Genomic DNA, 15502 nt, shown 5'->3' on the forward strand with positions numbered 1-15502 from the left:
TTCTTTATTGGTTTCATCTGAGTTGGGGTCAAGTCTGGTGACCCCAAGCCGCCCCCCACCCCAACCAGACAAAACGACAACTGGGGACGATGCCGTGATTTAGTTTGGCCTTTTCTTCGTTTTTTCCTCCAAATTCCACCATGAACAAAGGGTGGCTTGAGCTGGAGAGTGATCCAGGTAAGAGTCGGATGAGTTAAGATGTCTGCTATCCTTGATTTAGAGATGAAAAATAGCTTATTATTGGTGACGTGTTCAGAGGTGTCAGGATTTTTGGGGGGGGGGGGGCATGCATTTTTTTAATGCGCCCATGCTAAGATGACTCTCCCCAGCTAAGCTAACTGTAACGCACATCTGAAGACCCCGTCTAATTTTGAATGCGGTAATTTAGATTTGCAAATGAAATATGTATGTGTAACGTTATCACTCTGAAAGAAATTATTTATGTGAAAAACAAAACAAACGAAAACTTGACTTGTTATCTGCCTGTTCATAATATTTTAAATTTACCTGTATCTTTCCTTGTTTTCCACAGGGTTGTTCACTCTCCTGGTAGAAGACTTTGGTAAGTATATATATTTATTAGAATAAGTGTACAATGTATAACACTTACCAGTAATCAAGTTATAATTATCAAATTGAGAGTACACACAGACTCGACGAGCTCTTATAGAATTATTTCCAACAACACGCAAGAACAAGTCACCGAGATCATTGACCTGAACCAAGTGAAACTCAGCACCTAGAGATTGGGTTTGTGTGGCGCAACGGCAGCATGTTTGACTCAGAACCAAGTGGTCCCGGGTTCGAATCCTGCTGTGCCACCGATCTTGTGCCCTTTGGAAAGGCACTTAACACGACTTTCCCAACATGCCAGAATGGCTATCATTAAGACCGCAGGCATTAAAGGCAAGAAAGAAAGAAAGAGACTGCATGTAGTGAAATAAGCTTATTCAAACTTTTGAATGCGCATCTATGTCAAGGTGAAGGCCCCAGACTTGTAAGCAGTTCTGGACTCAACCGCTGATTTGCATAACAATGTCCAGATGTGTTTTGTTCATGTCTAGATCTCAGGAGCCTTTACTTTTGACGTATTACCCACAGTTCCTGTCGCCGTGCATGCATACTCGGTACATACTGGATGACCAATGACCCGAACCATTTCACCGTCTGTATAAATCTTGTGATATTTTATTTATCATGTACATTTTTCGTACATTTCCAGGAGTGAAGGGAGTACAGGTAGAAGAGATCTATGATCTGTCCAAACCAATAGAAGGGTGAGACACTCGTTTGTTTAACTTAAGCTGCTATAAAATATCAGGGTAGCTTGATCAATAGTCATGGTTATCAGAGCAAGTAAGAATTCTATTTAGAGTTGGCTATAAACATCTTGTATAAATCTTATCTCGCCAGAATCAGAGACTTTTGAAAAATGTGTGTCTGATGAAATTGTCTTTAAAAGTTACCATACTGACAATACAGAAAGGTGTCATCTTCCAAAAAGATTCTTGAGTTGTCCATTGAGCAGTGCTAACTATAGCTCAAATTGATAAAGTTGCTTGTGATTTTTCATGGTTTAATTTATGTTAGGTTATCCTTATATTGTATCTTGATTTGTTAGGATTTTGTAAGGGCTCCGTTGGAAATCAATTGGACCACCCTGAAGATTTATGAATTAATAAATGAGATTTTAATGATTATCTTCCTCTTCAGGCCAGTCTATGGGTTCATCTTTCTGTTCAAATGGATTGAGGAACGTCGGTCGCGCCGAAAGGTGGGGCCCAGCATGGAGGAGTCGTTCGTCGTGGACGAAGACATCGTCAACGACATGTTCTTTGCACAACAGGTAAGGCTGTCCAACATAAACTTCATACATTTTAGTTACATACTGTGAATCCATTTATTTTTGCAGGGACTTTAATACTTCCAGGTAGAAGGAGAAATTAGGTTTTCACAGTGTTTCAAGTTCATGGTTGAAACAATTCAGATTTCTGTATTCAAAACATTGAAATACCTTAGTAATGCATATTTGATTTTTAGTTAAACTTCAGCGGTAAAGGAAAAGTAATCTCAATCCAGTTTAGCTCACTGAAGAGCTAATCTTCCACTGGTCGTGACAGAGAAGACAGACGCTATGTACAGTATTTACAGGTTCATTGTACCAGAGAAATTCCCCTAGCTCTTTTCGACAAGCACAATGAACAGTGGACCACGGCTTAACGTCCCGTCCTAAGGACTACAGCCCTTTCTGGTAGCGTGCATGTCAGGTGAGCGACGCAGCCGGGATCGAACCCGGGGCTTCTAGTTCCAGAGGCAGGGCCGCTAAACACTGTTAGCACGCTGCCTGTAAATTGGCCAGGCTCAGTGGTTCTTATTCTTGTGTGTATCTCCCATGTTTCAGCTCATCCCTAACTCCTGCGCCACCCACGCCCTGCTGAGTGTGTTACTGAACTGTCCCCAGATCAGCCTGGGAAGCACCCTCACCCGGCTCAAATACTTCACCAAGGGGATGGGCCCAGAGGTAAAACATGTTACAAACACGGTTTAACATAATACATGCATACACAGGATGTATAAAACAACACAAGGTTTTAGAAACAGAGAGTAAATAACATTTTCCACAATCTCCTTACATTAGAAGTGGTCATTATGAGTGATATTTCATGTTACATATTAATATTAGTTAGAGATGCATGTCATTGAGATAATAATAAGTCATGACTGTTTCTTTTTTGTTTCTTTTGTTCAGTCCAAAGGCTGGGCCATTGGAAATGTTCCAGAGATAGCCAGGGCTCACAACAGCCACGCAAGGTACGTATACGGTACATCCATTTATTTTCAGAGGTATTCAATTTCACGGTAGGAAAAGAAAGGAGGTTTTTGAGGTGTCCAAAGTTCTCAGTCAAAACTATAATGTAGCAAAAGGAAAGGAAAGAAAAGTGATCTCCATCCAGTTTAGCTCACTGAAGAGCTAACCTTCCACTGGTTGTGAGAGAGAAGACAGACGCTATGTACAGTATCTACAGGTTCATTGCACCGGGGAAATTCCCCTAGCTATTTTCAACAAGTACAATGAATATTGGACCACGGCTTAAAATCCCATCTGAAGGACTGCGACCCTTTCCGGTAGCATGTATGCCGGGCGAGCGACACAGCCGGGACCAAGCTCGCATCTTCTAAAACCAGCAGCACAAAACCAAACATCTTTGCAGGGTCTTGATTTTGCAGTTTAAAAATAAAACCATTGCAAAGATTTACAGTATCATGGAGTTATCTTTGAATAAGAAAGTGGCCTGAAGAAATTGTTTCAGTCACAATTTCTTCAACTAAGTCTTGTAAGACTGACAGTGACTATGTTGAAGTGTTCCATGTAGTGATGATAGTGCTATGTGGGATGCCATGAGGTACAGTAGTACTTTAAGGTGTTCCCTGATACAGCATGGCTGTGTGTCCTGAAGATACTAGTATGTTCCATGTAGTGATGATAGTGCTATGTGGGATGCCATGAGGTACAGTAGTACTTTAAGGTGTTCCCTGATACAGCATGGCTGTGTGTCCTGAAGAGTAACCAGCACAGGGGCCATCTGAACATGGAACAAATCTGAATAACAAGTCTTACAACTGGTCTTAGCCACGGACTGATAGTGGATATGAAATGAAATTTGCTGCCTTGATGATCCTTTGTTCATTTAAAAGGCAGGCTGTCTTCATTCTAAAATTATAATCAAAAATCAATGTAAGGTGCTCTAGGAAAAATAAGATAGTGAAATATTAAGACATCATTTTAATTTATTTTTCAACACATACATGTACATGTATATTATACAGGGCTAGGTGCACAGAAAAAAAATTGGCTGCACCACATAGAATAAAGTTGAATGTCAGACGCTACTGCCTCTCTTAAGAACTTAAATCATTCTGTAATTCTATCCAGATTTCAAATTTCAACCAAGCAATATATCAAATAAAGTACAACAAAGGGTTGTATTTCTTTTTCTGATACTTAAATTTGAAGAATATTCTGCATGTAAGTGTACAAGAGAACCATTACCCTATAGAGTACAAAAACATCTAGGTGCACCGGTGCACCCACAGTCAAAAATTAGGTGCACAGCTCCAATTTTGGGTGCACACAGGTGCACATTCAAGCACCCACTATTTCGAGCCCTGTTATACATAGCAAAGTAAATAATACAGCAATTGATTAGGTCAGAGCTCTTTTCAAACATTTATATTTGCATGGTAGATTTCTATAAACTAGAATAAATGAATAAAAAGCTGTCCTTTTTGCAAATATGATATAAGTTAACAGGAACTTTGTGTTATTTCGTTTTTCCCAGGCCAGAGCCTCGCCATTTGCCGGAAAAGCAGACGGGGATCTCTTCCGTGCGTACGGCCGAAGCGTTCCACTTCGTCAGCTACGTGACGACCAATGACAGGCTGTTTGAACTGGATGGTCTCAAGCCCTACCCGATCGATCACGGTAAACAGAACAGTCTGGCACCTCCCTCTTTCATGGATTCTTATGTATTCATTTATTCATGTATTTATTTTACCAGTAGATACTGTTATTCACTTTATCTTCACGGTAGCAAAATTACTCGGTGTAGGGACATTTTCACTGAACATAACTTCACGGTGGCGGCAAGTGTAGGAATCATAAATAATTACAACAGGTTTTTCACAGTGATGCTATGTTCACGGTATAGAGGTGACCGTGAAAACAGCGAACATAAAGTTACAGTGAAAGAAACAAGAATTACTGTAGTTTTTTTTCAGGTTCCCAGGCTACAATATATATACAATATGTTACATGATATACAAGAAGATATATATTGTAATATAAAACTCAGTATCTATTTGTACACATTCTGTAACTGTATCAACTTCAAGACATCATTTTTCGTTAACAACGGCTTTTGTTGTATGAATTTCTTGTAAAATGATAAATTGATTACTACATTAGACAGAAAATACATGATTTATTTCTTGGTCTTCAGGTAAATCAAATCTGAGAAAGGAGGACAAAATGAGAACGTAGACTAGCCAAGGGAAAAACACGAGACTTTGTACGTGTTTCAGAGGGAATTTTTTTGTTGTCTATCCTTGTGATATTGCTTCAGCAATGTTTTAGAAGCCTAAAAACTATGTAGATAAATTTTCCTGGCCTTATCTTATCCAAAAGATATTGGGGTGTTACTATACCTTTTCTTGGCAATGAAATGAATGGCTTTCCCAGAAAGCCATGGTTCAAGGTTAAGACTCATAATGCTGTTTTTTCTTCTTTTTTTCTTTGTTGAAGAAATTCATCAGTCACGTATAATAACAGTTACAATATATTCATCAAACAGTAACTTAAAAAGAAAGGTATTGAAATACGCACCTCCAAATTTTCGACGTCTAGTCTGTACGTCTTGTTCACGGAGGGACCTAGTCTCGCGAGACCACGAGACTAGGCCGAGACTTGTGAAGATCGTTGGAAATTTGGAGGTGTGTATTTCACTACCTTTCTTTTTAAGTCACTGTTTGAGGAATATATTGTAACTCTTTTTTCTTTCCTCTGAAAGACTGCAACTGATTGTCCTTCCCACCTAGGTCCGTGGGGAGAGAAGGAAGACTGGACGGAGAAGTTCCGCAGAGTCATCTCGGAGAGAATAGGGAACGCCACTGGAGGGTGGGTGTCATGTTTCGTACTCATGGCACGTGTGACGGTGTGTGCTCAGCTTCCAAGTTTTTAATTGTGAATTTACGACACCATATCTACAGTATTCGTCATTTCCGATGGTGACGTAAAGACGGTGGCCCCGTGTATGAGGGAGCTTCGGGCATAAGCCTCAAGCGTCAACCCTCTGCACATAAAACTAAAAGAACCCAACACACTTGTCGAGAAGTGTAGGGGTGACCCGGTGTGTTTGGCAAAACAAAACGCGAGCCGTGGTGAAGCGGCATTGCACTACCACTAGCTACTTGAAAAAGCATCATGCTTCACCTCGAATGAGGATGACTGCTTTACCTTTTATCTACAGTAACTTGAAATACAACTTGGACTAGTAACACAAGTAAACATGCATCGGACAGTGCAGCGTACACAAAGGTATTCCCAGAAAACAGCACGTCAGAGACTTGCGTTGGTGAAAATCGGACGTAAAAATATGTTACAAGTCCCGCCGACCGTGCGTTCGTTCTGTCGATCAAGCTGGCCCAGACAGTCGGGGAAGCCGTCCACCATCTTGATTTTGAGGTCAAATTTTGAGGTCGAGACTCGAGACAAATACGCATGCATGACAGAGACAATCACATGATTAATGACATAGCCAGATTAGGATACATTCTGAACTGTCCAAAGGGCTTGGGAAATCTCTGTCTGTTCCTTTCCTTTTATTGAATTCACATTCCCAGAAAAGGACATCTTGTTCTTGCTTTTTTGTTGGTTTCAAATATTTAATTTGTTACCCATTTGTAACCCAAGTACGAGACTTATCAACCTAGGATTGATATGTTCAAAAATTCATATTCTCCTAGAACGATCGTAGAGTGGAAATCATTGCCACCAAGTACTGTATAAACATCCTCATTAGATACAGTAGCTTTAAACATTGCATGCAGTTAGATGTGCGAAGGTTAGACGGGACAGGTCGTTCCGTGTAATGCCTTGCCGTGTGCCTGCTAAGCTGGTGTGTTACGCCGAAGGGCGGTTATTCCGCCTAGAAAGATACAGATTATTTTAGGCTGCCTATATATGCCATGTTTTAGATATTTGAAAGACACAAAGTTTAAATGAGCTGGTCCACTGGTTTGAACTTTTCTTTTTATTAGTGACATGATAATAATATATCAAATTTCACCACCAGGAGTCTATATTGCAGGGAGCTGAAGATTAACCTTCTCCCTGCTGCCCCACCCCACAACCAATTGCAAATTTTGTGCCAAACATCTATTTGGTAGGTTGAAGGTTTAAGTTTAAACTAGGTTAGCCCCTTACAATAGCCACTGCTAGTCGGGCAACCTTGGCTGTTGTACCCTGTATACAGCCATACGAATAAATACAAGTTTAAACTACATCATTCTTATTCTAGGGAAAACGGTCACGACATTCGTTTCAACCTGATGGCGGTGGTGGCGGACCGACGGCAGCAGTACGAGACCAAACTCAACACCCTCAAGACCAACAGGCAGATTGTGCTGGAGGCATTGCAGCAGGTAGGGGGCACCACTGACTAATGTAATGTTTTTGAGATATGTTCCATGTAGTGATGATAGTGCTATGTGGGATGCCATGAGGTACAGTAGTACTTTAAGGTGTTCCCTGATACAGCATGGCTGTGTGTCCTGAAGAGTACTAGTACATGTATGTTCCATGTAGTGATGATAGTGCTATGTGGGGATGCCATGAGGTGCAGTAGTACTTTAAGGTGTTCCCTGATATATACAGCACGACTGTGTGTCCTGAAGAGTAACCAGCACAGGGGCCATCTGAACATGGAACAAACCAAACAACAAGTCTTACAAATGGTCTTAGTCAGTTCCCTTTCTTGATGACTGTCATTTCTAATTACTTGTAACAGATTAGATGGGACGTCATCGTCTGAAATCGAGCAGTCAGCTTTGAGCAGAATACTGTAAATTTGAAATATTTGTGGTGGTTTTATTTTTGTTGTTTTCACCTAGTCTCCAAGCAGACCTACGGGTTGGCAAAGACCGTATCCAACAGGCAGAAGGAGTTTTTATAGCCAACCCAAGTCTCATAGCCAACCCAAGGTCTGCCACAAGTCGGTCTGAACAAAGGCTATTAACATCTAATTGTTACCTATTTAAACTGCTTGTGTTTATGAGTTGATTACTCTCCGCCCGCACGGGCGTGCAGGGCCGCGCCAGGTCGGCCTGTCTAGTCTCCAACTGAGACCCAACGGCTGCAAAGACCGTATCCAACTTGCAGAAGGAGTTTTTATAGCAATATCTAGAGTATAATTTACTTCGTGGCGTGTTTTGTTTCGCAAAAGAAAGGTTCAGCTTATAAGGTTTAACTCCGACGGCACGTGCCGCTTGCAACTAACGTTACATGCAAGGGGGTGGGGGGGGGGCGGTCCGAGTGTTGGCTTGAACCTGAAACAGTAAACATTCCCTACGAATGTTTTTGTGTTTTTGTAAGAATGGTTCTGATGATGCCTCAAACATCACCGATGGGTAACATGGGTGAAGGAAACACTGTACTATTGTGAGGACTTACAAGGCGCGAACCTCCCACTGGGACGTGCGCGGGTGACTGCGCTTCTACCAGAAATCGGTCATAAAAAGATTAGTACCCCGGACATTCGTACGGCTGTTAGCATTACAACGAGGAGGGGCAGCGACGCCTTTATTGAATAGAAATGCTCCGCCCTGTTTGAGTTGTGGCAGACCTTGGGTTGGCTATGAGACTTGGGTTGGCTATAAAAACTCCTTCTGCCTGTTGGATACGGTCTTTGCCAACCCGTAGGTCTGCTTGGAGACTAGTTTTCACCATGCCTCTCTACCACAAAATTACAATACCATGAGTGTGTGGCTGTGATTATTTGAGTATTGTTTGAGTATTGTTTTAACCGCAAACTGGAACACTGGAAAAGCCTCCTTTTCACTGCTAGCTGCGAAATTAGATCCTCACAAAGATAAATGAAATTAACGGTATTGTTTTCTGTCTTTCAGTTGGTTCGTTTCACACAGCCGCACCTGACTTCTCTCATCCCCTCTGCGTTCGGAGGAGAATCCCACCACAGATCCAAAGCCTCTTCCACAGTCACATCGTCTATGGCCGCCAGCTCTTCTGTCGCCGGCGCGGACGGCGTCCAACCTGCGGAAGTTTCTAGCAGACGCCGCCACAAGAAGAAGAAGAAGAAAAAGAAGAAGCACAAGGCGTTGCCGACGGCGCAGGCCACCACTCTGACCAAGCGAAACACGTCCAGTCCTGTAGTCACGCATCCTGCTCTGGACAGTCATAACTACGCCAAGTCGCCATTGGAAGAGTTTAACGAAGATAACGACCAGGACGTTCCCCCCGAATCCCTCACCGACGACGACACAGACGAGGAGGAGGAGAGCGAAGATGACGAGGTGGCGGCATCTACGGCCGGGATGGAGGGAATAAATGAAGGAGAGACGAACGAGTCTTCTGGCGGGGACGTCACGAGTGGGAGAACGAGCTCTGCGTCGACTGAAGGGACCGAGTCCGCTACGGAACCAGCTACGGAACCGGAAGTGAAAGGCGGGGAGATCACGTTCTCCGAGGCCATGCGGGCCATCTCTGCTGTAGCGGACACGAGAAAACCAGATGAGTTTCTTCACCCCGATGCGAGCAGGAGGGTCGGTTTCCTGGACATGCCGTGGCGTTCGGACGAGGCCAGGCCACTGTCCATTCATACGGGGTACTCCAAGATTCCTTCCCCCGCCCCCAGCAACGAGAGCACCGACACCGCGTCGGAGATCGGAAGCGCGTTCAACTCTCCTGTCAGATCGGCAAGCAGGTCCACAGTGAGCAGTCCGAACCCTTTCAAGCACCACCAGCACAACGTTAACCTTTTTACAGAGGCCGCGACGAAGCTGCTGGCGGCACAGGAGGGCCACAGGGTGGGGATGGAGTTTGTACGGTCCCCTGGGGCCACCTCCGAGCTACAGACAATCCCTGAGGGGAGCATCACCAAGCAGGAAGGTGACACCAAAACCGACGCCAACATCATCACGGTCTGCTTGAAGAGGTCGTTGCAGTCTCCAGACGGGGGCGGTCCAGCAGCCAAGAGGCTACACATGGGGGAGTCCGACATGGGGTTGCAGAGACTAGGGAGCGGGGACTCTGTGGGGGGACAGTTTGAAGGAGACCCCACATCCCTGCACGGTGGGAGTGGCACAGGAGACATGCAGCACGACCAGAATGCGCTACATGCCGGCGGGGCAAGGCCAAACATGGCCCATGCCTTTGCACCAAAGGTATGTTGTTACTGTAAATAACTGTTAAGTGCGCTTAGACATGTATAAAGGATAACATGATTATATGAGTATGAAAAAGTACGCTTTCAAGCTTACATGTATGATGTAACTAAACAATATATCGAATATGTAAATGATGGGTTTGAGGTACTGGTGTAAAGAATTTGTTATGGGTACCTGTACATGAACTTCTGTAAATTCAGAAATGTTCGTGGTGCTCTTATGTTTGCGTTTATCGCGGTGAACCCTTTACCGCGAACTTAAAACCACTGCAAAAAGCGGTTCCATTGTGTGACTGTAGCGCTACTAATTGTTTTGAGCGCAAACTCAAAACCACCGCAAACACTCCATTTTCTCCCTACCACGAAATTAAATCCCCGTAAACATTTCTCCATTTACAGTATTTTGACGAAGTCACCTGTGGTATTTAATGATGATACAAATTAAACAGAATGTTTGATATTTAGACTAGTATATTTTGTAGCAGAGAACTCATGCCTTGAGAGAATCCAAATCAAGAATCATGCTTATTTCAATGACCCAGGGCTGTCTCCAGCTTTAAATTTTATTCCGTCCTACTCATTGTTTGGGAGCCCATGTTTTAAATTATCGATGCTAAACTCATCATTTTAAGCTTTTGAGGACAGTTTCATCAATTTCATATCATAAAGTTCAGATTCTAGGACGGACTGGTTGAAAGTTTTATCCGTCCTAACAAGCAAATTTCCGTCCTGGGACGGAGGGACAGATCCTGGAGACAGCCCTGCAACGACCATACAACATTTTCATCTTTTTCCTGGGCTCAATTTTTATCTTAAAGTTTGTTTTTACTGCCAAAACTAGTAAAAAGGTGTAACCTCAGTATAAGCTTAAGTCTATTCAGGTACAGTGTTGGTACACATAACTCCTTGAAGGAAGTGATTGAAGTTGTCTTGTCTCCCCAGGACTTACTGGCACTGCTGAAGAACGTTGAGACGGAGATTCAGATCTGTGAACAGCACCTTAAAGATGAGATAGAGAAGAGAAAGAAGTACAAGGTGGGATTTTCTCTTAATATCGTGTTACTTAAGATATACTAGCAATGGTGTTTTCTTGTAGCTTTGTCTACGAAAAGAGCTGAATATTGTACATTTGCTCTATGCCTTCAATTCAAAACCTGTTCTGTTTACCCTTGTTTAGAGTCCTTGATATTGTCTATTCATGTATATTTATTAGTTTTGAAGTATGTATAATATGATCTGCATGTGTACAAGACTGCCAGGCTCAAACTTGTTTGAACATTGGTTTTTAATTCAGTTTGTTTAACTGCAACACACCAGTAAAAGACATGTTGCATCTTATCCATTCTTAATTCTGAATGGAATTAATACAAACAGGCTTGTTCTCCTGTATAAATAAATGAATGAAACAACTTTTTTAAATTGCACGCTCACCACAGGTGGACGACTGTCGGCGCACACACAACTACGACGAGTTCATCCGCACGTTCCTACGTATGCTCGCGGAGCAGGGACAGCTGTCCAAGCTGGTCGACCAGCACGTGCTGGTGCGGCGCCGGCAGGGCGTCAGCGTGGGGCGACTACACAAGCAACGCAAACCCGACCGACGGCGGAAGCGGGCACGAGTGTCCGACAAGTACCGAAGAAAGAAGCAGTGAACTTTAAACTTTATTAACAAATTAGCTTGGCAGTCTAAAGAGACTAAATTGCACAGATTCACAGTTGGTCTTTTCTAAAACCTCATCTTTGTTAGAATAAGAATACAAAATTACACAAGGTGGTTAAAAATGAACATGACATGACAACATATAGTCTCAAGAGTTTTTCTGCCATGTAGGTTGAACGGTGGAGTGATACAACTTCCCTGTGAGTGATACAAGTTACCTAGGTCACAATCCTTTTGCCTAATGATAAAGTAGTTCAAGCTACTAGTACTTTAGCCTGGTTTCAACCAAGCCCCGTGTCCGCCCGCCGCCTGTAACGGCTATCCACCCACGGAGCTTGGTGGGAAGCGCCGGTAACACGGGAGAAGCCCACAGAGCTGCCTGCCTAGGCCAGACTCTAGTTGCTAAGGATGATTATTGCTGTTGCTATCCAGTGATTGACAGCTGCAGATGTCTGATCTGCAGGTGGTAGGAATAGAGTTTCACAGGCCGTTTCTCTGTACTTTGAACACTTTTCGGCAGTCAAGTCTTTTCTTGTTGGATTTTCAAACTTGGTTTTTGATGTGGGAGAAACTGACATTGTCTGCCTCTAAAGGAACAGATAAACTAAGTACTAGGTTTAAAATCCCTTTAACCGGCTTGGATACATCTCATTTCTCACCCTCCCAACATCTGGATCTCATTTCCCATCCCTTTCTCCCCGTCTGCCTGTGTGACAGCTAACAGACAGGATAACAAGGTGGTTTCTATGGCAATGGGAGCCTAGCTGAAATCCTGCCCTGTGATTGGTGTTACCATTTTTGATAACGGCTCCCCAGCCTTAGAGAGAGCCGCGCACAAACTCCGCGGGGAGGGGAGAGAAACCCCCGGACAGCTGGAGTTTGCGTGATACAGACTACTAGTACTTAGGTGGCGGTTGATATGCTTAATGAGAAAAGTAGTGCGGAAGCTATTACTGTATATCTTGAATATGTAACACAACGTTCTCTCAGTACACACTTGTGACGTCTATTTACATTATAGAATACTACAAGTATTCAACATTATGTATTGTCTTTAGTAACGGCATGATATATTGTTTTTATACAATATACACAGTGAATAGAACAAGTTATACATTCCATCTAAATCATCATGTTTATGCTGAAAATACAAGGTAACATGAAAATGCTGTACTTGTAGGGGAGTCAAACAGTGGTTGTCCACATTTCAATTGATAACTGCAAATATCTTTTGTTATAAAAGAATATGTTTTTGTTCCACTGACCAATTCTACCATATACATTGTCTCTGTATCCCCATCCCATTGTATATACTCACTGTATTACATCTAACTTAAGTATATGTACAGCCCTATGAGCAGATGCACTGGATGACACAATGTATTGTATAATCAAGCACCAAAAACATAAGAAATCACATTTCTGAATCTGATGAAATGTAAACTTTAATGTTCTGCATTACTTGGTATCACCCCAGCATTAGTTAACCATTAGCATACCAAGGGTTATAGTGTCACACTGATGTTCAAACAATGACATTCATGTGTATACAAGAAGAAACCATTCTGGGTTTTTCTGATGTCTTCATTTAAGCTTTTATTGATTGAAGAGGATGAAATTGCCTGAATCGGTTGTACTTGGAAAGGAAACTTATGGGATGTTTGCTCAAATCTTATCGTTATTCTCATGGCAAGGTCAACCTACAAGCCAAAAAATAACTCAGCTAGCAAAGCTATCAATTATATATTCCACTCAAAACAAGACAGCTACAAAAACTGTGTAGAAAACAATGATTTGGTGGCTGCAACTTGTGGACAGTGTCACCACGATTTGCACGTTTAGTGTTGGGGGGAAGGGGGTAACTCTCATCCCTCCCTCCAGTTAGCAGGGCATCCAGGTATATCCGAAGACCGTGAATTGTTGAACTCCACGGCCGTCCAATTCATCAATAGAGTAATGAACTCCACGTGGCCACGGCCGTGAAATTCATCGATTTAGAGCCTCCACGGCCATTCCACGTGCACTATCGTTTGAATGTAAAGTTTGGAGGAATGAGACCGCTTTATTTTCTCATTTATGGTTACGGAGTTATAGCTGACCAAAGTTTCGCCCCCACCCCTATACTTGAGCATTATAGGTCAATGGCACCGGTCTAAAAATCAATCTCTTGAACAGAATGTTCAAACTTTACATTCAAACGATAGGGCACTTGGTAGATATTGGAGGAATGAGACCGCTTTATTTTCTCATTCATGGTTACGGAGTTATAGCTGACCAAAGTTTCGCCCACCCCCACCCCTATACTTAAGCATTATAGGCCAATAACACAGGTCTGAAAATCAATCTCTTGACCAGAATTTTCAAACTTAACATTCAAACGATAGGGCACTTGGTAGGTATTGGAGGAATGAGACCCGGCTTTATTTTCTCATTCATGGTTACGGAGTTATAATAATAATAATAATATCAGGTGTATTTGCAGCCAGTGCCACAGGCAGGTAGCTGACCAAAGTTTCGCCCCCCACCCACCCCTACCCCTATACTTAAGCATTATAGGCCAAAAACACAGGTCTTAAAATCAATCTGTTGACCAGAATTTTCAAACTTTACATTCAAACGATAGGGCACTTGGTAGGTAATGGAGGAATGAGACCGCTTTATTTTCTCATTCATGGTTACGGAGTTATAGCTGACCAAAGTTTCGCCCCCCACCCCTATACTTAAGCATATTAGGCCAATGGCACCGGTCTAAAATCCATCACTTGGCCAGAATTTTCAAACTTTACATTCAAACGATAGGGCACTTGGTAGGTATTGGAGGAATGAGACGGCTTTATTTCCGGGTTACGGAGTTATAGCTGACCAAAGTTTCGCCCTCCACCCCTATACTTAAGCATATTAGGCCAATGGCACTGGTCTAAAAATCCATCTCTTGACCAGAAATTGCCTTTAATCGACCCCATCTGATATGAAAAGGATTTGAGATGAAAGCTTGTGTATTACTGCCAGGATTGGGTGGAAAAGTTTCGGCATCCGAGCGATTGTCGGACGTGCACGGTTTTTCGTGCCGAGTGATGCGGTCAGGGGCTAGCGGCCTAAGAGAGCCTCTTGCGAACATAGTGGATAAGTGCAGTTATGAATACCATAGATATCGATCGCCGGGTCAGATTTTTGTGACATTTTTTTCAGTGCCTTACGAAGAAGTGTGCTCACAGTAGAAAGCAAAACATCTCCAAAAAAACTGTTTCTTTATTGGCTTTGCGGCCATAAAAGTTGCGTAATATAACATGTAAACCAATGGAACGGCCTAATTGCGGTGGGAGACCTTATAGCTGACCAAAGTTTCGCCCCCCACCCCTATACTTAAGGCCGCAGAACACAGATAGTAGTTCGGGTATGAAGTAGTGCGTCACATTGCTTGAAATGCCGTAGTTTTTCTTCTATGCACGTTAGCGATGCTAAAACTGTGGTGAATGATAGAGAAATACGTCAGTTTTGAGACAGGACGAGTGTGATTACGATATTTTTTTGGTCGGGTTGGGCTCGCGCCTGGATATTGTTGCCGCCCGACTACTGTAAGTCGCCTGCAGTACGGTGACCTCCGCTGGGGGTCATATCAAAGTGGCTTTTAAAAGAGAACGAGCCGGCAAATTTATCCTCATTCTGCAGATATTCTGTAGATTGAACCTTGAAGTCAAACATGTTAAAATCTGGCAACCTAATTGTGCACCTTTCTATAAATTTTCAAGCGTCGAAGGTTCTCAACTTGGGATCCTTAACCATGTAAATCCCAATAGGAGAAATACTATGGCCTGCAATCTCAGTAGCATTATAACGCTAGGCCAATGACACAGGCCCAAAAATCCATCTCTTGACCAGA

The 15502-nt window shown here is 42.8% G+C and overlaps 1 protein-coding gene across 1 annotated transcript; it reads left to right on the forward strand.

The window, feature by feature from the left end:
* Window positions 1-40: 40 nt before the first annotated feature.
* On the forward strand, window positions 41-11711 carry LOC136435584 (ubiquitin carboxyl-terminal hydrolase BAP1-like). Its single transcript, XM_066429205.1, has 12 exons — window positions 41-177; window positions 533-562; window positions 1223-1277; window positions 1714-1846; window positions 2402-2521; window positions 2750-2811; window positions 4341-4483; window positions 5596-5674; window positions 7077-7200; window positions 8683-9957; window positions 10902-10994; window positions 11396-11711. Exons 1-12 carry the CDS (start codon window positions 141-143, stop codon window positions 11612-11614), a joined length of 2370 nt encoding a protein of 789 aa, XP_066285302.1. The 5' UTR covers window positions 41-140; the 3' UTR covers window positions 11615-11711.
* The last annotated feature ends 3791 nt before the right edge of the window (window positions 11712-15502 follow it).

The sequence above is a fragment of the Branchiostoma lanceolatum genome, chromosome 5 (assembly GCF_035083965.1).
Source record: "Branchiostoma lanceolatum isolate klBraLanc5 chromosome 5, klBraLanc5.hap2, whole genome shotgun sequence".
Taxonomy (NCBI): domain Eukaryota; kingdom Metazoa; phylum Chordata; class Leptocardii; order Amphioxiformes; family Branchiostomatidae; genus Branchiostoma; species Branchiostoma lanceolatum.

Excerpts from the sequence above, each read along its gene's own strand:
- LOC136435584 (XM_066429205.1), top strand. The coding sequence starts at position 141 with ATGAACAAAGGGTGGCTTGAGCTGGAGAGTGATCCAG. Across the intron at positions 9,958-10,901 it reads CCCATGCCTTTGCACCAAAG|GACTTACTGGCACTGCTGAA; the intron begins GTATGTTGTTAC and ends TTGTCTCCCCAG. Across the intron at positions 10,995-11,395 it reads AGAAGAGAAAGAAGTACAAG|GTGGACGACTGTCGGCGCAC; the intron begins GTGGGATTTTCT and ends CGCTCACCACAG.